The sequence below is a fragment of the Salvelinus sp. IW2-2015 genome, unplaced genomic scaffold, assembly GCF_002910315.2.
Source record: "Salvelinus sp. IW2-2015 unplaced genomic scaffold, ASM291031v2 Un_scaffold1552, whole genome shotgun sequence".
Taxonomy (NCBI): domain Eukaryota; kingdom Metazoa; phylum Chordata; class Actinopteri; order Salmoniformes; family Salmonidae; genus Salvelinus; species Salvelinus sp. IW2-2015.
The window spans coordinates 180396-202895 of record NW_019942983.1 but is presented as its reverse complement, the minus strand read 5'-3'; the positions used below and the strand labels follow the sequence as shown (position 1 = coordinate 202895).

Genomic DNA, 22500 nt, shown 5'->3' with positions numbered 1-22500 from the left:
TATAATCCCTCAGTCTGTACAACAATCAAACCTAATCTCTTTATAATCCCTCAGTCTGTACAACAATCAAACCTAATCTCTTTATAATCCCTCAGTCTGTACAACAATCAAACCTAATCTCTTTATAACCCCTCAGTCTGTACGACAATCAAACCTAATCTCTTTATAATCCTCAGTCTGTACAACAATCAAACCTAATCTCTTTATAATCCCTGTCTGTACAACAACCAAATACCTTGGGAAACCTGGACTCAGTCTTTGGCCTCGCTGAACTAAAAACCACAAGCATAGATTTGTACACATTACATATTAAACTAATTTCCTTGTAGAAGTGCACAAAACTCATGACTAACCTTGCAATGTGTGTGTCTCTTAATTCTTCAATGATAGTATTACATTGACTTGTGTTGGGTACTCTGTTTTCTGTTGACTGGGTTGGGGTACTCTTTTCCTGTGACTTGGGTTGGGGTACTCTGTTTCCTATTGACTGTGTTGGTACTCTGTTTCTATTGATTGTTGGTACTCTGTTTCCTGTTGACTTGGGTGGGGTACTCTTTTCCTGTTGACTTGGGTTGGAGGTACTCTGTTTCCTGTTGACTTGGGTACTCTTTTCCTGTTGACTTGTGTTGGGTACTCTGTTTCCTGTTGACTTGGGGTACTCTGTCCTGTGACTGTGTTGGGTATTCTGTTTCCTATTGACTTGTGTTAGGGTACTCTGTTCCTGTTGATGGTTGGGGTACTCTGTTCCTGTTGACTTGTGTTGGGTACTCTGTTTCCTGTTGACTTGGGTGGGTACTCTGTTCCTGTTGACTGGTGTGGTACTCTGTTTCCTGTTGACTTGGGTTGGGGTAATATTTTTAATCTATTGTTTGGTGACTGATATCTCCTGTTTGTCTCGTCCTTCTTTCTGTCCTCTCTGTCTACTTTATATCCTTGATTTCTCTCTTCGTTTGGTATGGTGGGGGGGCTCCCGTGGCATAGCTGCCCCTCCTCCCCCCATCCCCAGCTGACTCCACAGATCCTCTGACAGGCTTTGTGGCCAGGGTGCAGGAGAACAGTAAGTCCACAGGCCCAGCACACACTCTCTCTGTTCCCCAGATCACTCTCCCTGTTCCCCAGATCACTCTCTCTGTTCCCCAGATCACTCTTCATTTCCCCAAATCACTCTCCCTGTTCCCAGATCACTCTCTGCCCCAAATCACTCTCTGTTCCCCAGATCACTCTCTGTCCCCAGATCACTCTCATTCCCCAAATCACTCTCATTTCCCCAAATCACTCTCTCTTTCCCCAAATCACTCTCCTGTTCCCAAATCACTCTCCTGTTCCCCAGATCACTCTCCCTGTCCCAGATATCTCCCTGTTCCCCAGATCACTCTGTCCCTGTTCCCCAGATCACTCTCCCTGTTCCCCAGATCACTCTCCCTGTCCCCAGATCACTCCTCTATTCCCAGATCACTCTCTATTCCCCAGATCTCTCTCCAATCACTCTCTATTCCCAGATCACTCTCTATCCCCAGATCACTCTCTATTCCCCAGATCACTCTCTATTCCCCAGATTCACTCTCCCTGTTCCCCAGATCACTCTCCCTGTTCCCCAGATCACTCTCCCTGTTCCCCAGAGCACTCTCCCTGTTCCCCAGATCATCTCCCTGTTCCCAATCACTCTCCTGTTCCCCAGATCACTCTCCCTGTCCCCAGATCACTCTCTGTTCCCAGATCACTCTCCCTGTTCCCCAGAATCACTCTCCCTGTTCCCCAGATCACTCTCCCTGTCCCCAGATCACTCTCCCTGTTCCCCAGATCACTCTCCCGTCCCAGATCACTCCCCTGTTCCCCAGATCACTCTCCCTGTTCCCCAGATCACTCTCCCTGTTCCCCAGATCACTCTCCTGTTCCCCAGATCACTCACCCTGTTCCCCAGATCACTCACCCTGTTCCCCAGATCACTCTCCCTGTCCCAGATCACTCTCCCTGTTCCCCAGATCAACTCTCCCTGTTCCCCAGATCACTCTCCCTGTTCCCCAGATCACTCTCCCTGTTCCCAGATCACTCTCCCTGTTCCCCGATCACTCTCCCTGTTCCCCAGATCACTCTCCCTGTTCCCCAGATCACTCTCCCTGTTCCCCAGATCACTCTCCCTGTTTCCCCAGATCACTCTCCCTGTTCCCAGATCACTCTCCCTGTTCCCCAGATCACTCTCCCTGTTCCCCAGATCACTTCCCCTGTTCCCCAGATCACTCACCCTTTTCCCAGATCACTCTCCTGTTCCCCAGATCACTCTCCCTGTTCCCCAGATCACTCTCCCTGTTCCCAGACACTCTCCCTGCTTCCCAGATCACTCTCCCTGTTCCCAGAATCACTCTCCTGTTCCCCAGATCACTCTCCCTGTTCCCCAGATCACTCTCCCTGTTCCCAAATCACTCTCCCTGTTCCCAGATCACCTCCCTGTTCCCCAGACACTCTCCCTGTTCCCCAGATCACTCTCCCTGTTCCCCAGATCACTCTCCCTGTTCCCCAGATCACTCTCCCGTCCCCAGATCACTCTCCTGTTCCCCAGATCACTCACCCTGTTCCCCAGATCACTCCCCTGTTCCCCAGATCACTCTCCCTGTTCCCCAGATCACTCTCCCTGTCCCGATCACTCTCCCTGTTCCCCAGATCACTCTCCCTGTCCCCAGATCACTCTCCCTGTTCCCCAGATCACTCTCCCTGTTCCCAGATCACTCTCTCCCTTTCCCCAGATCACTCTCCCTGTTCCCCAGATCACTCTCCCTGTTCCCCAGACACTCTCCCTGTTCCCCAGATCACTCTCCCTGTTCCCCAGATCACTCTCCCTGTCCCCAGATCACTCTCCCTGTTCCCCAGATCACTCTCCCTGTTCCCCAGATCACTCCCTTTCCCAGATCACTCTCCCTGTTCCCCAGATCACCTCCCTGTTCCCCCAGATCACTCTCCCTGTTCCCCAGATCACTCCCCTGTTCCCCAGATCACTCCCCTGTTCCCCAGGATCACTCTCCCTGTTCCCAGATCACTCCCCTGTTCCCCAGATCACTCTCCCTGTTCCCCAGATCACTCTCCCTGTTCCCCAGATCACTCTCCCTGTTCCCCAGATCACCTCCCTGTTCCCCAGATCACTCTCCCTGTTCCCCAGATCACTCTCCCTGTCCCAGATCACTCTCCCTGTTCCCCAGATCACTCTCCCTGTTCCCCAGATCACTCTCCCTGTTCCCCAGATCACTCTCCCTGTTCCCCAGATCACTCACCCTTTTCCCATAAATCTGAGTAGAACAACCCCCATCTGTCAATCACACACAGCATGCTTTGTGCCTGTTCACTCAACTGTCCTGCCTGCCTGTCTGTCTGTCTGTTCTGCCCATCTGTCTGTCCTGTGCAGTAGACAGCTCTTAGCTATTGTCTGTGTTAATAAAAAGTATTCTCAGACAGACGCTTATTGCCATTGACACCCATTGCTTTCTCCACTATGCAGACACTGAGGACAAATAGTGTAAAAAGTGTCTCCATTCCAAGATTATTCAGGAGAATGTATAATGGAGTAAGCAGCTGAATTAGTATTTCTACAAAGTCCCACGTGTGTGATAAGGTATACAATGCATTCGGAAAGTATTCAGACCCCTTCACTTTTGCCACATTTTGTTACGTTACAGCCTTACTCTAAAATTGATCCAATCTACACACAATAGCCCATAATGACATCACAATACCCCATAATGACATCACAATACCCCATAATAACAAAGCAAAAAAATAGTTTTTAATTTTTTTTGCTCATTTATAAAATAAACAAAACCTGAAATATCACATTTACATAAGTATTCAGTCCTTTAATCAGTATTTGGTTGAAGTACCTTTCGCAGCGATTACAGCCTCGAGTCTTCTTGGGTATGACGCTACAAGCTTGGCACACCTGTATATGGGGAGTTTCTCCCATTCTTCTCTGCAGATCCTCTCAAGCTTTGTCAGGTTTGTTGAAGCACCTTTGGCAGCGATTACAGCATCGAGTCACTCTGGAGCAGGTTTTCATCAAGGATCTCTCTCTGTACTTTGCTTCGTTCATCTTTGCCTTGATCCTGACTAGTCTCCCCGTCCCTGCCACTGAAAAACATCCCCACAGCATCATACATTTTAAGAATGATGGAGGGCCCTGTGTTCTTGGGGACCTTCAATGCTGCAGATTTTTTTTTGTACCCTTCCCCAGATCTGTGTCTCGACACAATCCTGTCGGAGCTCTACGGACAATTCCTTCAACCTCATGGCTTGGTTTTTGCTCTGACATGCACTGTCAACTGTGGGACCTTCTATAGACAGGTGTGTGCCTTTCCAAATCATATCCAATCAATTGAATTTACCACAGGTGGACTCCAATCAAGTTGTAGAAACATCTCAAGGATGATCAAAGGAAACAGGATGCACCTGAGCTCAATTTCGAGTCTCATAGAAAAGGGTCTTAATACTTATGTAAATAAGGCATTTCTGTTTTTTATTTTTAATACATTTACTCAAACCCGTTTTCGCTTTGTCATTATGGGGTTATTGTGTTTACATTGCAAAAAACAAACATGTAATACATTTTGGAATAAGGCTGTAATGTAACAAAATGTGGAAAAAGTCAAGGGGTCTGAATACTTTCAGAAGACGCTGTATGTTAGGTATAATGTCACCCCTAAAAAAATCACAGAATGAGTGGCACATATTGAAGGACTAAACATATGGAAGGACTAAACATATTGAAGGACTAAACATATTGTGTGTACTGTGTGATCAACAGAGAAATAGTCTGCATGCTTTCATGTATCTCTAAAGAAGCTTAGCCTGCTWTTGTTAAGACAGATTTATGTCTGTGTTAAGACAGATTTATGTCTGTGTTAAGACAGATTTACGTCTGTGTTAAGACAGATTTATGTCTGTGTTAAACAGATTTATGTCTGTGTTAAGACTGATTTATGTCTGTGTTAAGACAGATTTATGTTACTGGCAGAATTAAAATAACACCATTTTATAGCTGTTTCTTAACAGTACGAAGGCTGTCATTTCCAGTCGAAAGAGTAAAACAGAAACCAGTGATCTGGTACCCTGGGTGTTGATGGCATTATGGTATATCATCCTCTGATAAACACAACCGTGAGAATATCTGAGCTCTTATTCCCCTTTGGTACAATATAGAAATGGTCATGTGTGATTTATGCAGGTAAGCCTCCTCAATCGGATCCACGTATGCTAATGTACCGTCTGATTCAGAGGTCCGTACTGACTATTTAGGCTGCAGTTTGTTACGTTGTACTCATTTTGTAGGCATTCTCTTTAGTCATTTACAGAAGAAGCAAAGTGTTACAAAATCTTTCCTGAAAAATGTAAATATATTTTCCTTGGACCTGAGGTCACAAGGTGTCATAAAATCAGAGCAGGGGTTGTCACTTTGGACCATGGCTGACAGGAGGATATGGTTCTCTGCTGCCCTCTACTGAAACTAGCAGCTCTGGATGGGCCAATACCAAATGGTCCTCTAAGCGCTACACCCTGTACCCTACACCCTGTGCACTTGTGGAGATCTTAGAATATTTTACAGGTACAGGCAATCTGGTGGTAGCTCCACCTTTCACTCTGATAGGCTAGGTGGAAGTTTCACCATATTGCTTATTCCAATCAAATCCTCTCATATCTCCACAAGTGCATAAGGTGTATGGTTTAAGGGTCGATTTGGGATTGGACCAGTGTGTGTTTATGGTTATAGAGCTGCAATCCCTCTAGGATAGTCACAAGTTCTCTACTGTCGTACAACAAACACAAGAAGAGAATTCAAATGTAATGGGAAGACAATGGAAATAGAATGTCAAAAAAAGTGTGCATTGCGTGCAGCATTACCTTGGTGGCAAAGAACACGTGTAACCAAATTACGTGTCTTAACAAGTGACTTGAATAAGTGACCTGGAGGAACGAATCTCAGGTCCAAATCAAAAAAGGTCAAAAAATCAGCATGCCGACAACTCGCTGTCATGCATTTTATTTGGTCCTTGACCGACTAACCATCGGTGCCTGGCATACAAACACCACTGCATGTTGCTCTTCCCACGATTGCATGGTTTTGCGTGGTTTTCTCTACTGTTGGGCTTGGTGGCATGCGAAGCCCAAATGTAATGTACTGTTTCCTTTCTCCCAGTTTCAGGCAGCGTTCCTAATCTCATTCTCTCTCCCCTTCCTTTAACTCATCGCCATTTGGCAGTTGCGGACACCCCTACTCCGCCTCCCCCTCCTCCGCCCGATGACCTGCCCATGTTTGATGAAGCTCCTCCCCCTCCTCCACCGCCGCCAGTTGACTACGAGGAACAGGAAGCGGCTGTTGACTACGAGGAACAGGAAGCGGCTGTTGACTACGAGGAACAGGAAGCGGCTGTTGACTACGAGGAACAGGAAGCGGCTGTAGTTCAGTACAGCGACTCGTATGCGGATGGAGACCCCCAGTGGAGCTACATGCAGAAAGGTGTTCCTCAGGGCTCAATACCGACACCACTCTACTTCACTTCTCCTCCCTACCATACAATTGACACGGATTTATTTCAACTACGCTGAACTAGTCAACTACTTAAGCACATTTTGACACTCAGTAAAATATGTTAAATCTTCAGGCAACTATTTCTTACCCGTTGCATCCTAATCCAGTATGCTAAATCTCTCTCTCCCTCCTTTCCCCCTCCGCTCTCCTCCTCAGTGGTGGCCATCTACGACTACACTGCGGATAAAAACGACGAGCTGAGCTTCATGGAGGGAGCCATCATCTACATCATTAAGAAGAACGATGATGGCTGGTACGAGGGAATCAGTAGCGGAGTCACGGGACTGTTCCCCGGCAACTACGTCGAGTCCATCATGCACTAAGCTGACTGATGAGACCCTACTGCTCTGTATTGATTCGGTGTTTCTACTACAGACGTCTGACCTTACGAAGCATAGGGAAGTGCTTTTGGATACGACAGAATGTTTGGTCTCTTACTAATCTCAAATAAATCAAATACAAAATATCTATTTACTTTATTTTGGTGGTGTTATTGTGGGTGGGTTGGGGGGGGGGGGCATAAAGTATATAAAGAAGGAATAGGATAAGGCTGATGATGTAGGGATGTTTTTAAAGACCAGGCAGTGGAGGTTGCTGAGGGGAAGACGGGCTCATAACAATAGCTGGAACGGAGCAAATGGACTGGCGTCAAACACCTGGAAAACCATGTGTTTTGATCCCATTCCTCTGATTCCGCTCCAGCCATTACCACGAGCCCGTCCTCCCCAATTAAGGTGCCACCAACCTCTGAGACCAGGGTAACACTAGCTGAAGGACATCCTTTCCTTTAAGTGTACTTCCTGTTTACATATGCACGACATAACATCTGACCCAACTATTCATCTATTGACCTACACATTTCTCATGCACTTATATTAAAGTATTAATGTCTTTATGAGTGTATCACGAGTATTATGCTATATAGAGACGGTTTGTCAGACGGTATGCAATGCATATGTAAACAGTAGGCGATCATGTGTAGACCTTCAGTGGAAGTGCTACTACTGTTAATTGTATATAATGTGAGCTGCAGCCTGTTGGGTGTCTGTAGTGTAAATTCAGTGAATGTCAATCGCAGTATCTCAAGCAGGCTACTTACCACACACACATGCAAATGTCCTACAGAAGATTCTGTTTGATCTACTTTTTATTTTATTTTTATTTTACTTTTTTTGACAATACAAAAACTTATTATAGACAAAAACAATAGACAACTCAACATTTACATCCACACATTTTGACAAACATGACTGACCTCCCCCTTGGTCAGACCCACCACCTCACCCATCCTGCCAGTCATCCCCTGCCAGTCTCCAGTGCAAAACTTTATGCCATATAGCTTCAAACTGCACTATTCTGCCTCTCTGTTGCCCAAATTGTTCAATATTTAGATAACGCATTTGATTCATTCATTTAACTTTTTTATTTTATGATTTGACAAAAAAAATAAACTACAAAAGTTATAATCAGAAGCCTGATCCATTTTGGGTTTTTAAATTTTAAATCTTATTTATCTTTTTATGATTAACAACACCTTTAATTTCTGTTTCATTTCAGTCGTTCCTGAAGTCTGAGCGTAAAGCAAAATCTAATAAAAATGTATAACCTCTGTTTAATTATGCTTCCATTTTGTTGTAATACTCATTCAATTTAGGCTTTTATTATTTTTTTAATTGATTAAATTGTCTAGACACAAGGCATTCTGGGACTTGGTTTTATTTTCAAAATGCTCTAATTTGTCTTTAAACATATTAGATTGCCATATTCTTTAATCTGGTAATGCCGTGAAAAGTAACACCATGTCGTCGTGACTCCCAGTTTGTAAATTACACATTTCCCCTCTTCACTATTTAGAGTTCCACGACCATTTTAAGAAACGTTGTAGTACATGTCTAATCTGAACAAAATTATTTATCTGTAGGTATTTTGGGGGGGAATCAAAGTATTTAATGTAAACAGTAACGGATTATGATCCATTGTTCTTCATGCCGTGTTAGTGGGCTTAGTTTTCAAAACTGTTATGTTCATTAAAAAAAATAACTGTTAAAAAGCTGCCATATGACTATTCTGTGATACTGGTGACCAATATGACATCTCATATACCTCAGTCTTCACATGGATCAAAAGAGAAAAAAACCTAGATCACATCGTTTTAGAACGGTCATAGTTTTTAACACGTAATGGTTTGGTTTTATAACTCAGGTCTAGTTAAGTTGTTCTTCTATCGTTCCAAATTGACCCCAACCACTTTGTCCATACTCATCTATGGCTGTAGGCTCCCTCCCCCCCATCTCTTAGGAATTACATTTGACTATCGATCCATCGATGACAATTCAGGTTGGTGTTTTCATTGGTTGAAAAAGGTTAACACGGCAGCCTTTCTGCAACAGTTCCTACGTGATCCGTCTTTCCTGTCCATCAACATGTGATCCGTCTTTCCTGTCCATCAACATGGAAGTAAACTGCGTTTAACCCCCTTTTCCATTTCAGGATATAGCAGCTAATGCCTTGTTATAGTCAACATATACAAGTGTTCCAACTCAATGGGTAGCAATATCAAAGCTCTGCCCGTAATGTTTGTATGTACAGCCTTTTATAATAAACCATTCTCCTACATACAACCCAGTGGTGTGGTGATTGAGAATGAAAACAAAGGGTAGAGACTTGACTTCCAAAAAAATAAACGTGATTTAATTTGAGTACAGTGATTGTGGATGTTAAGGCCTTGATTGTTATCAAGCACTTGATACAGGAAGCTACCTACAGGAAGCACTTGATACAGGAAGCATCTACAATATAATAACATTCTCTAATTGGTACGAGTCACCATGACAAAAGTTTGGCATTTGTGCGGTACGGACGGATCTTCGAGCAATGTCTTAACACACACATCTATATCACAATGATACTACATCATGGAATTAGAATTATTCTGCAGTGGCCATTCCGTCCCAAACCTTAAAAGAGCAATGTCACCTGTCTTTGATGCCCAAATACAATCTGCCAGTCCAAGGTGGGTGGGGGGGCTGCAGTTACAGTACTGTATACAATGACCATTTGATAATTCAGTGATTTGTTTTTTATTATTTTAACAATGATCTTGGAGGGTCTGTGTCAAATCCTCACTGACATGCCATTTTATGGCTTTGAAGTCCAATTGAAGAATAGGTGGGGGGGTTGGTTCAGAAACCTTTTTTCAGGCGAGGCGGGGGGGGGTCCCCGCAGGACCGGCATTGAAAACCCCCTGGCGTCAATAACACATTCTTTGTTCTGTGAGCCCTTCAGTGTTTTCCCCAGAGGAAAGGAAGATATAGGTCATGTGAAGCAGTGCATCTCAGAAGTCAGTCCTGAAGAACCTGTGTATGCACAGTTTAGTTCCACCTTTATCTCAGTTCAGTAAAATAAACGGAATAAACCGTGCTCCATCAGGACCCACTGGGAATATCACTGATGAACCCCCCCCTCCCCCCCAATGGGGTGGCCTTCCACAGGTACAAGTAGCTGCCTGAAGTGACGAGTGGAGGCTCACTTGTCACGGGTAAGGACCATCTGGGTGAGCCTGATAAGGGCGTCCCGCTCCAGAGAGGGCCTGAGCAAGCTGATCTGCCGGATAGCCTCTTGGCAGTAGTGCTGGGCCAGGTAGTTGGTCTGATCCACACCCTCACTCTGAGGGCAGGACAAACAGGAGAGTGAGTCAGGGTGCTTTCTAACAGGTCTGTTGTAATAGCTACATGATCATAGGTCCAATAGTATTTCTATACTGGGTTTATATTCTGATGAAGGCCAAAATGCAATGTTACTGACGTCCCTCCACCTGGCGACCCCCAATGTTTCTTACCTCCTGGACATACTGCCAGGCACGAGCGACATCTCCACTGGAGCTGAACCGCCTCATGATCATACCATGCAGCTCAGGAAACTAGAGAGAGAGCGTTAAGACACACTGTCACAGACTACACAAATCAGACATATTATGTGAAGCCAGGACTCCATGGAAAACAATAGTTACTGAGTGGACTATTCTGGCTTAATAAATAACATGATATGAAAGGAATCGACACCGAGTGGACAAAACATTAAGAACGCTCTTTCCATGACAGACTGACCAGGTGAAAGCTATGATCCCTTATTGGATGTCACTTGTTACATCCAATCAGACGAAGGGGAGGAGACAGGTTAAAGAAAGATGTTTAAAGCCTCGAGACAATTGAGACAAAATATCTAAGTGCCTTTTGAACAGGGTATGGTAGTAGGTGCCAGGCACACCGGGTTTGTGTCAAGAACTGCAACGCTGCTGGGTTTTCACACTCAGTTTCCCGTATGTGTCAAGAATGGTCCACCACCCAAAGGACATCCAGTCAACTTGACACAACTGTGTGAAGCATTGGAGTCAACATGGGCCAGCATCCCTGTGGAACGCTTTCGACACCTTGTAGAGTCCACACTCCGACGAATTGAGAATGTTCTGAGGACAAAAAGGAGGTGCAGCCCAATATTAGAAAGGTGTTCCTAATGTTTTGTACACTCAATGTATATTGAACAGTCCCTGTGATTCAACCTAGAAATTAGAAAAGTAGACAGTGACCAAGTGAGTCAACGCCAACATCCCAAATGGCACCATATGCCCTATATAGTGCACTACTTTAGACCAGAGCCCTATGGCACCMTATGCCCTATATAGTGCACTACTTMAGACCAGAGCCCTATGGCACCCTATGCCCTATATAGTGCACTACTTYAGACCAGAGCCCTATGGCACCCTATGCCCTATATAGTGCACTACTTTAGACCAGAGCCCTATGGCACCCTATATTGTGCACTAGTTTAGACACACACCTGTTGGCAGGCAAACAGGACGGGTCCGGTGGCCAGACCCAGCTTGAGGTCTGTAGCTGAAGGCTTTCCTAGTTGGCTGGCACACGCTGTGTAGTCAAGCACATCATCCACCAGCTAGAACACACACACACACACACACACACACACACATTTCAATGTTAAATACATTCCTCAAAAAAGGAAAAATAAGCACATTAAATGATTCAAAATGGCACCCATTGATTCAAGAGGCATAAAACTAAATATTAGAAATGTACCTGGAAGGCGATGCCTACGTTCCTCCCGTACTGGAAGGCTATTTCATGAACCTCTGGATCGGAGTTCACTAGAATGGATACCTTGAAAATGGACAAGCCCCGCCCAGTCAAGCCAAACCTATTCAGTTGGGCAACACTAGACTTCCTGGAAGTCTGCATTATTTGTGTGTAGATAGAACGTACATACAGCTTTACAACTGTTGGCGATAAGACTGGCAGTCTTCCTAAACGTCTTGTCCAGGTAGTGTTTGAATCTCTCCTTCTCATTGGAGCCCAGCTGCATGAATTCACCTGGAACAGCAGCAAATATGTTAGTGTGAACAGAGAGAGACAGAGAGAGACACAGCCAGAGAGAGACACACACAGAGAGAGAGACAGAGAGACACAGACAGAGAGAGAAGACGAGAGGAGAGACACAGACACAGACAGAGAGAGACACAGACAGAGAGAGACACAGACAGAGAGAGAGAACAGAGAGACACAGACACAGACAGAGAGAGAGAGACAGAGACAGAGACACAGACAGAAGAGAGACAGAGAGAGAGAGACAGAGAGAGAGAGACAGAGAGAGAGAGACAGAGAGAGAGAGACAGAGAGAGAGAGAGAGTGTTTCCTATACACTTTGGTAATCTTAAAACCAAAATAACATTCATTACTCATTTCCCCGAATCAGAAGCGTTGCAACCTCTCGATAGTAAAGGAGCAGGTAATGGTGATTACCAAACTGATAACCTAGTGTATTTCTGTTTAAAAAGGTATACAGTAACTAACAGACAGAAAAAAAATCAACTGTTTGAAACTGAAATGGACTGCATATATTGTGCAATGTGTCAGACAGGCAGGATCTGAACCAAGGTCTCCCATGGGAGAAACTAGAGTCCTAACCATTACAAGAGGTCATTACCTCTTTGGTTGATGTAACAGTATAACTTTAGTCCGTCCCCTCGCCCCGGGCGCGAACCAGGGACCCTCTGCACACATCAACAACAGTCACCCACGAAGCATCGTTACCCATCGCGCCACAAAAGCCAGAGAGAGACACACACAGAGTCCCCCCTTGCAGAGCAAAGGGGACCAACTACTTCAAGGTCTGAGCGATTAACGTCACCGATTGAAACGCTATTAGCGCGCACCACCGCTAACTAGCTAGCCATTTCACATCGGTTACACTGACACTGATTTTGAAGTCGCGAGCAGGACTACCTTATCACGAGACCGACTCGTGTGTCCTTACCTCGCACCAGATCCTCCATGACCTGAGACAGGACTGACACCACTGTGTTGTTGCCGATACGGGCCAGAGCCATGGAGGCTGCCGAGAGGATGAAGTCTCCAGCTAAAATGGCCTGGGAATACGAGAACACATACAGTCACATGATCTTACACCTACTAAAAGGGTGTATTAGTTTGTCATAAGATGCATTCCAGAAAAGTGATAGTATTGCACCTTCAAGAGAACTTGGGGCCATTTCATATGACCTTTTTTTCCTCTCTCAATAGCATTATTGCATATGTTGCAGTTGAGTATCTTAGTGTAGTGTGTGTGTATGACAACATGACTGGCTACTGCTAACAGACAAACCCCGTGCTGGAGGACTCGGGCTAACCTTTCTCTCGCCCCACACTTCGTTGATAGTGGTCTTCCCCCTCCGCTTGTCCGAGCCGTCGATGACGTCATCGTGGACCAGGCTGGCAGTGTGGATCATCTCAGAGATCATAGCTATGGATCGCTGACCTGGGAGCAGATCTCTAGAGAGAGAGAAGCAGAGAGAGAGGGGGAGGGGGTAGAGAGAGAGAGAGAAACAGAAGAGGGGGAGGGTAGAGAGAGAGAGAAACAGAGCGAGGGGAGGGTTAGAGAGAGAGAGAAACAGAGAGAGGAGAGGGGGTAGAGAGAGAGAGAGAGAGAGAAACAGAGCGAGGGGGAGGTAGAGAGAGAGAACAGAAGAGAGGAGGGGGGGGTGGAGAGAGAGAGAGAGAAACAGAGAGAGGAGGAGGGGGTAGAGAGAGAGAGAGAGAAACAGAGAGAGGAGGAGGGGGTAGAGAGAGAGAAACAGAGAGGACATAGTTATACCTTTCTCACATCACTAATATGGGCAGCCCGAATTAATTTGTTTATGAAATGTTTACTGCAATGATATAGTATATGCATGATTAATTAAGACTAACACAGCCATCTCCTGTAACAAAGTCAACAACAAAAAATCCAACAGCTTATCTTCCCTTTCTAACCTGTGTATTCTCCCCAGACGTGTGACAAGTTGTTCCTGGTGTGTGTGTGCACAAGATACTGTACGTTTCCTTAGCATAGTTTCTCACCCAGGTCTGTCTCCTTGTAACCCATTAGTAGCCTCGTGCGATCAGCCTGATCTCGCAAGCTTCCATTCTCTTCTGCTAGTGAAACTAAACGAGAGCCTTCGGGATGACGGATCAGGCTACATGGTATCAAGTATGTATGTCGGCAGGTAGCCTAGTGGTTAGAGTGTAGAGGTGGTAGGTATCCTAGTGGTTAGAGTGCAGAGGCGGTAGGTATCCTAGTGGTTAGAGTGTAGAGGCGGTAGGTATCCTAGTGGTTAGAGTGTAGAGGCGGTAGGTAGCCTAGTGGTTAGAGCGTTGGGCCAGTAACCGAAAGGTTGCTGAAACGAATCCCCCGAGCTGACAAGATACAAATCTGTCGTTCTGCCCGTGAACAAGGCAGCTGGTCTACCGGGGAACAGTGGGTTGTCATTGTAAATAAGAATTTGTTCTTAACTGACTTGCCTAGTTAAATAAAAGGTTAAATAAATAAATAAAATACCTGGTAATGCATACTACCTACCTAGTTGACTAGGCTGCGCCCAGGATAATGTCTTACCCGTCTCGGTTGCTGTGACTATTGCAGGCCCGGGCCATTAGCACCACTATCATGGGTCGGAAAGCCTTGCCCTTCCCGTCAAAATAGTAGTCACATAAGGACTTCAACTCTGATTTGGACACAAAAAGTTCCTGTGAAGCCCAGAAAATACATCTATATTACAATTAGGTTATGAAATCACTAATCGCTCGAGTCTGATGAGCTATATAAGAACGCCACTGTAGCCATGCCACAATAATACATTTCATTTATAGCGCACTTTTCATCTGAAAAACAATCTCAAATTACTTACCTTCTTGATATCATCATACAAATTATTCAAGTCTTTTTGGGCTAGAGTGAAGGGGTCCTTCAACTTAGCATCGCTGTGTATCCTTTTGCAGTAACAAGGCTTCGGTGTGGGGTAAAGCAACCTTGATTTGTGCCTACAGGGAAATGCACGTCAATTAAAATCACACGTGTAAATTAAAATGCACACAAACACATTAAAATCAGATCTACAGCATATAACAGTTAAATCTCAGACTCACCTTGTCAGAATAGAGTTGCCTAGTGAGGTTGTGTGTACAGTCCTTGAGGACAGTCCCTGAAAGAAATCAATGTCACAAATTAATAAAGCACCACAACATTAGCACAGGTAACCTTTAAGTTAGGTGAGTCGTGAGAATTTAAAGCTTTTACTCCGGTGTTTGAAGGACAGCTAACTACACCGAGGTCTAGTTGAGAGGAGACAGAGGTAACTACACAGGGGTCTAGTTGAGAGGAGACAGAGCTAACTACACCGGGATCTAGTTGAAAGGAGACAGAGCTAGCTACACCGGGGTCTAGTTGAAAGGAGACAGAGCTAGCTACACCGGGGTCTAGTTGAAAGGAGACCAGACTAGCTACCCGGGGTCTAGTTGGAAAAGGAGACAGAGCTAGCTACACCGGGGTCTAGTTGAAAGGAGACAGAAGTAGCTACACAGGGTCTAGTTGAAAGGAGACAGAGCTAGCTACACAGAGGTCTAGTTAGAGGAGACAGAGCTATACACCGAGGTCTAGTTGAGAAGGAGACAGAGTAGCTCAACCGGGGTCTGGTTGAGAGGAGACAGAGCTAGCTACACCGGGGTCTAGTTGAGAGGAGACAGAGCTAGCTACACCGGGGTCTAGTTGAAAGGAGACAGAGCTAACTACACCGAGGTCTAGTTGAGAGGAGACAGAGCTAGAGACAGAGCTAGCTACACAGAGGTCTAGTTGAGAGGACCTTCTAGTAACGTTAGGCAGTGAACGTTACACTTGACCAATGTATACTACCCACTAGCAGTTCTGTCTAGTGATAACCCATTGTCGCTAATAGGGTTAAACTAGTGAGATAAATCAAGTGCAAAACTTAGTATCTTTACATAGCAATCCTGAAGTGACATGCAGTGTCTTGACCTTTAACTAAATTGAGACTATATAACAAACCAGCTAACGTCACTGTCAGCTAGAACTACAATCTTGTCAAACTAACAAAAATCTTTTAGCTAACTTTATGCCCAGAAAAGCAATGTCATTCATACAATATGGTTTTAGTTAGCTACTACAACTAGAAATAAACGGGACTAAATCCCAATATAGCTACACTAAGCCAGCTATAACTCATTCAATAAGATCCGTTTTCAGCTTCCATGTTCTCAACTGGTTGACCTTTCTCGAGGTGACAGCAAGCCCGCCCGGTGAAATCTTACCTCATTTCCCGAGCCAGCGACGGTTCCAGTTCCTCGGAGCAACGAGGTAGCATAACTTCCATTAAAACAGCATATGGTTTCTAGTAAACTCGTACTTGTGGCGCCTGTAGTCCACCTCCAACAGTGTCTCCACGGTATCGCCATGTTCCTCCATACACATGCCTGGAAAAGGTTAAAGAACGTGACGCCGGCAGCGGAGCACCGCAAATTACCTTGGTTGACGTCATGGCGTTAAAAATAAGATATCTAGACGTACAGTACAGAAACAACCAGGGTTGCCATCGCGGTTCGCGGTTTTCCGGACAAATTTTGCAACTTTGAAGACGAAGTTGCGGGTGAAAATGTATTGAGTGCGGGTTGTGGGTTTTTGGGCTATTTCTAAATTGCATGACGTCTTTCTTAAAAAACACCTATACACATTATACATATATATAATATACACACACACATCCACTGAACAAAAATATAAACACATGTAAAGTGTTGGTCCCATGTTTCATCGACTGAAATAAAACATCCCAGAAAAGTTCCATACACACAAAAATATGTCTCTGAAATGTTGTGCACAAATTTGTTTACATCCCTGTTAGTGAGCGTTTTATAATTTGTCAAGATAATCCATCCACTTGACAGGTGTGGCATATCAAGAAAGTAATTAAACAGCATGCATGTGCACCTTGTGCTGGGGACATTAAAGGGGGGGGGGGGGCTGTGGAGTATTTCTGTCTGTAATAAAGCCCTTCTGTGGGGAAAAACTCATTCTGATTGGCTCCTCAGTGGGTTTGCCTAGCTCCCAAGCGGGTGGGTCTATGCCCTCCCAGGCCCACCCATGGCTGCAATCCCACCCAGTCCTGTGAAATCCATAGATTAGGGCCTAATTAATTAATTTCAATTGATCGATTTCCTTATATGAACTGTAACTCAGCAACAAACAAAAAAATGGTGGTGTTTATATTTTAGGCTCCCGTGTGGCACAGTGGTCTAAGGCACTGCATCTCAGTGCTAGCGGCGTCACTACAGACCCTGTTTCGATGCAGGGCTCTAAAATACAGTTGCCAACTGACAAAACCCAACATGACAACATTGCCCCCCCAAAATATTTGCCATTTCATGTTCTACTGTTTTAATTTTAATAATGTACCAAATTAAAATTAATAGTTTTAAATTAACACTTACATACACATGTTTAATAAACCAGACAGACTAGTGTGTGTAATGAAATTCATTTTAATAATCCACTGGTCACAACAGTTCAAATCTAAATTTCAAAGCCACCAACCCTGTGCTGACCGAGGGGCCAGTTGACCAACATACAGTACAGTGCTAGCCAACTGACAGTGTCTACGGACCTCCTGGAAGTGCTTCATTCAAGTCTCTTTGGTTTTATTCATCACAAAAACAAAATGGTGTCCATCCGAAACATTTTCTGTTATGCATTTTACTAAGTGCTCTTTGTTTGTGACATTTTCTTTGATTTCATCAATGATGTGATATTAAAACCTTGTGTGTCTTCTCTTGGTGGACCCTGGAGAAGAAAAAATAAAATAGAAGTAGATTCATAGACCAACATCGAAATTACACATAAGTCCCCACCAAATGGCACCCTATTCTCCTTTTATAGTGCACTTTTGACAAAAGTAGTGCACTATAAAGGGAATAGGGTCCCATTTGGGAAATAACCTAATATAGTGAATAGTCGATAGTGAAACAAGAGCAGATGAAGAAAACCTTTCTCTGAAATCGTTGTGGCTCCTCGTCATCATCATCCTCATCTCTGACTCTCTGGTATACCAGCGGCTTACACAGAGCTTTCCTCAGTGCTAGTCTCTCTGAAAACAATCGGGCCAGAACCATCAGACACTCACTCATAGAAAACACATTTGATCCATGCGACAGGGTTGGTATTCATACTGCGTCTCAGATTACGAGTCCCGGGAGTCCATTCATTAGGATCTATAAAAGCTAAACTAAATCTACATTAGCATTCCTACTCTTGTACGCTTTATAAATACGAGCACGGATATTTAGGACGACCAAAAGGATAATATCAATTAAATATATTGACGAGGGTTGGGTTATGTTACCTTGTCGTGGCAGTGAGCTGTGTGGTTTCTGTCTAGGCTTGGCACCTCCACTCTCCCATGTGCCCGGATCTGAAGTATTAACGCTGTCTCGGCACAGTCCATCTACAGCAGAGATAAGATAGAGCAAATGTATGGTTAAGTGCATCGGTAAGGGAATAGGGTGCCATTTTGGAAGGAAAGCAATGAAAATTTCCTTTACATGTCCTGTGTTGCTTATCCCCAGTTCCGTGTCCACTCTCCCCCTCCACCACATGTCCTTCATAATACACCAGCTCTGATCCCACCAGCACCGTCTCTGGTTCCTGCTCCTCGGGCCCTATAGCCTCTCTCCACTGGCCTCTCTTACAGCTGTGCTTGGGAGCATGTCGGACGTGTAGAGGGAGAGGCTGGTGTTTGTGGACAGGGTGCTTCTTCACGACCACCCTACTGGGGTGCGTTCTCTCACACGTCCTTACAGATCCGCGTTGTTCCTGCTCGACCACCTCGTCAGAGTCTCCGGCGGCGTACACCCTGGGGCTGTGATCAACTTTAACCCTGCTGCTCACCCCTCCTCCTTTCAACAGGCTCGATCCACAGCAGACGCACATGAGCTTCTTGGACTGGGGACAGACTTCCTTGACCTCTGCCTCGCCGAGGTCTGCAGAGAACCTCCCCCCTGCGTAGACTGAACATCCTGGAAACACATCCACGTCCTCCAGATCGGTGGAGAACATCTCGTCCCGGGAAGAGAGCTCGTCCAGGGACGAACACAGGACACTGAGCCTCTCGTGAGCCGTCTGTGGGTGGCTGTAGTAGTGGTGACGGACTGGGGTGGTGGAGGAAGTAGCGAGAGACTGGCCAGAAGACAGCGAGGCCTGGAGGTCTTCACACAGCAGAGCAGCGCTGGAGTTGGCAGAGACGTCCTTCTGCAGAGCGCTTGCTGTAAACACCTTGTCAATTTAAATCAAATTAAAAGTTTATTTGACAATACAAATACATAATGAAATGCTTAACTTACAAGCTCTCCTCTCAAACAATGCAGCTATAAAAAACCTATTCCATAGAAAGTATAGTAAAAAAGTGACCTTGTCAAAGGGCAGATAGAGGATCTGGTAGGACAGGTCAACATCCAGTTCACACAGACTCCCATCTGGAACAGCAAACGTTTCTTCTCCATGTTTAATGTTCTCTAAGGCTTGCCAGTCAGAGGCTAAGGGTGATGGTAGTGACTGGGGGGAGAGCAGGTTGGAGCAGTGACTCTGAGGCCTCAGAAGTCCCTCAGTGGAACTAGTACCGTCTGGATTGGCGCTCCCCTCCTCTGCCTGGTTGTCTGGGTCTTCGGGTCTGGGGCTGTCATCTGACTGTGAGACGGCAGACAGGAGGCAAAGATTCTCAGAAGAACAGCTATGAAGAGACTCATTCTCATCATGATGCCGCGTGTCCTGGTTATCCTCCTCGTGAACAGATGAGCTGTCCAATGGGGGCTCCTCGTCAGAGTCTACAGCCCAGCCCTCCTGAAGCCCCAGGTCTCCAAGGCTCCGACTCGACTCGCCGTCGTAGACCGCTGCTGTGGAGTCACTGACGCTGAACAACCTGGCCAGTGGAGACGACGATTGCAAAAGGCTGCTTTCCAACTTACCATACGAGGCTCCATGACTACTGTGTATGTCTCCCCCAACCTCACGTTTCCCTTCCTTATTATCTGACGAGAAGATTCCAGAAGCTTGGGAAACAACTCCGGAATCAAGCTCTTTCTCAGAGCCCTGCTTCTCGTTGGTCTGGAGTTTGTTCAGAGCATCACTGGACTGGGTCTGAGCCTCCGCGCAGACCACCTCACTCTGGGCCTGAGCCTGGTGATGGTGAATGAACTAATTAAATAATGAATTCATTAATAATCTAATGAATTGAATATATAACATTAAAAAATACATAAGTTTTCTTATACATCTGAGCACAATAATTACATACACTGTAGTGTTGTTGTTGCTGCTGGTGGTGGAACATGGGGTCATGCACCGGAGGCGGGTGGAAACGAGGTGGGTCGTACATGCATCTGTAATCAACTGGATGCATGTGTGGAACAATGTATTGACCAGGATACTGCATGTACGGGTATGGGGACATGTATGAACTAGGACGTCCAAAGGGATAACTTCCTGTAGAGAACATATGGTTTTATCAAGACAATATGACCATGCAGTAAACACACTATATATACAAAAAGTATTTAGACACCCATTCAAGTTAGTGGATTGGGCCATTTCAGCCACACCCGTTGCTGACAGGTGTATAAAATTGAACAAAAAGACATGGAATCTCCATAGACAAACATTAGCAGTAAAATGGACTGACTGAATTGCTCAGTGACTTTCAACGTGGCACGGTCATAGGATGTCACCTTTCCAACAAGTCAGTTCTTCAAATTTCTGCCCTGCTAGAGCTGCCCCGGTCAACCGTAAGTGCTGTTATTGTGAAGTGAAAACGTCTAGGAGCAACAACGGCTCAGCCGCGACGTGGTAGGCCACACAAGCTCACAGAACGGGACCGCCGAGTGCTGAAGCAACACTCACTACGGAGTTCCAAACTGCCTCTGGAAGCAACGTCACCACAAGAACTGTTCATCTGGAGCTTCGTGAAATTGGTTTCCATGGCCGAGTAATCGCACACAAGCCCATGGCGCTAACCGTCGGCTGGAGTGGTATAAAGCTCACCGCCATTGAACTCTGGAGCAGTGGAAACGTGTTCTTTGGAGTGATGAATCACGCTTACATTCTGGCAGTCCCACGGACTGATCTGGGTTTGATGGATGCCAGGAGACTGTAAAGTTGGTGGAAGAGGAATACTGGTCTGAGGGTGGTTTTCATGGTTCGGCCACCTAGTTCAGGGTGAAGGGAAATCTTAACGCTACAGCATACAATGACATTTTAGACGATTCTGTGCCTCCAACTTTGTGGCAACAGTTTGGGGAAGGCCCTTTCCTTCTTCAGCATGACGAGGTGCTGAAAAAAAGCGAGGTCCATACAGAAATGGAATTGTCGAGATCGGTGTGGAAGACCTTGACTGGCCTGCACAGAGCCCTGACCTCAACACCATCGAACACCTTTGGGATGAATTGGAACGCCGACTGCGAGCCAGGCCTAATCGCCCAACATCAGTGCCTGACCTCACTAATGCGGAAGCAAGTCCCCGCAGAAATGTTCCAACATCTAGTGGAAAGCCTTCCCAGAAGAGTGGAGGCTGTTATAGCAGCAATGTTCCAACATCTAGTGGAAAGCNAGCAATGTACCAACATCTAGTGGAAAGCCTTCCCAGAAGAGTGGAGGCTGTTATAGCAGCAATGTTCCAACATCTAGTGGAAAGCCTTCCCAGAAGAGTGGAGGCTGTTATAGCAGCAAAGGGCGGACCAACTCCATATTAATGCCCATGATTTTGGAATGAGATGTTCGACGAGCAGGTGTCCACATACTTTTGGTCATGTCGTGTATTTGTGTCAATGAAAATCATCCACTAAACTAATACTCCATCATTCTGGTTTGAGAAATAAAGTGTACGACTCAAATGGCACCCTATTCCCTATTATAGTGTTTGGCCCATAGGGCCCAGGTCTAAAGTAGTGCACTATATAGGGAATACGGTGCTATTTGGGACACAGTTATAAAAACATGAAAAGTAGGCCTACCTGAACCAGGTAAGGCGTAGTGGTTATATGGGTTGTTGTGGTTATATGGGATGTTCATATTATGCCACTGATTTTGATACATGTTGTAGTAAGGTTGAGAAGCCGGCTGAACATAGAAGAAGGGCCTTGGATGGTTGACCTGCCGCTGGTTGTGTTGACCGCTCTCCATCGACGGTGGGTGTTTGCTTCCTTCTATAAAAAAATATATATATATTTAGATTAAAAATCTCTTTCACAAGAGAGCCCTGTATACATTACAATAAAAACAGAATAACAAAACATACACGTGTATAAAACAATATAATTCAGCACACAATAAGAAAACAAACATATTTAATAAAAGCAATCACATTCAACTACCATTATGAATAATCAGTGTGAAAAGAAAAAAAAAGGTTTAGATCATATCAGTTCATTCAGACTCTGGCTACAGGAGGAGGCTACAGATCTGGGACCAGGCTACAGGAGGAGGCAACAGATCTGGGACCAGGCTACAGGAGGAGGCAACAGATCTGGGACCAGGCTACAGGAGGAGGC

At 45.3% G+C, this 22500-nt stretch overlaps 3 protein-coding genes across 16 annotated transcripts in view; 1 reads left to right on the top strand and 2 right to left on the bottom strand.

Moving 5' to 3' along the window:
• LOC112071236 (abl interactor 1-like) overlaps positions 1-8264 on the top strand; it is an 11335-nt gene extending 3071 nt beyond the window's left edge. The window contains exons 3-5 of the mRNA XM_070439315.1: positions 982-1057; positions 6239-6496; positions 6725-8264. Of these exons, the coding sequence (XP_070295416.1) occupies positions 982-1057; positions 6239-6496; positions 6725-6891 (501 nt within the window). The 3' untranslated portion in view covers positions 6892-8264. The remainder of the gene's footprint in view (positions 1-981; positions 1058-6238; positions 6497-6724) is intronic.
• Positions 8265-9148: 884 nt separating this feature from the next.
• On the bottom strand, positions 9149-16428 carry LOC112071234 (all trans-polyprenyl-diphosphate synthase PDSS1). Of its 4 annotated transcripts, XM_024138699.2 has the most exons (11): positions 16222-16425; positions 15043-15098; positions 14805-14937; positions 14513-14643; positions 13269-13410; positions 12896-13007; positions 11849-11952; positions 11662-11742; positions 11405-11518; positions 10407-10487; positions 9149-10234 (listed from the first exon to the last, which is right to left on the bottom strand). In XM_024138699.2, exons 1-11 carry the CDS (start codon positions 16363-16365, stop codon positions 10094-10096), a joined length of 1239 nt encoding a protein of 412 aa, XP_023994467.1. In that variant the 5' UTR covers positions 16366-16425; the 3' UTR covers positions 9149-10093. The 4 variants fall into 4 exon arrangements, with proteins under 4 accessions (XP_023994467.1, XP_023994468.1, XP_023994469.1 ...); XM_070439316.1 differs by lacking the exons at positions 9149-10234; positions 10407-10487 and adding an exon at positions 10494-11033 and having other exon boundaries at positions 16222-16428; XM_024138700.2 differs by lacking the exons at positions 14805-14937; positions 15043-15098; positions 16222-16425 and having other exon boundaries at positions 14477-14564.
• A 1004-nt stretch (positions 16429-17432) lies between these two features.
• Positions 17433-22500, bottom strand: part of LOC112071232 (bucky ball-like) — an 11865-nt gene continuing 6797 nt past the window's right edge. For 6 of the 11 annotated variants that reach the window (XM_024138691.2, XM_024138690.2, XM_024138689.2 and 3 more), the window contains 7 exons: positions 21964-22155; positions 20253-20440; positions 19370-20152; positions 18505-19234; positions 18306-18407; positions 17950-18050; positions 17433-17746 (listed from right to left, as the gene is read on the bottom strand). In XM_024138691.2, the coding sequence (XP_023994459.1) occupies positions 17663-17746; positions 17950-18050; positions 18306-18407; positions 18505-19234; positions 19370-20152; positions 20253-20440; positions 21964-22132 (2157 nt within the window). In that variant the 5' untranslated portion in view covers positions 22133-22155 and the 3' untranslated portion in view covers positions 17433-17662. The remainder of the gene's footprint in view (positions 17747-17949; positions 18051-18305; positions 18408-18504; positions 19235-19369; positions 20153-20252; positions 20441-21963; positions 22156-22500) is intronic. The other 5 variants (XM_024138694.2, XM_024138687.2, XM_024138695.2 and 2 more) reach the window with 4 other exon arrangements.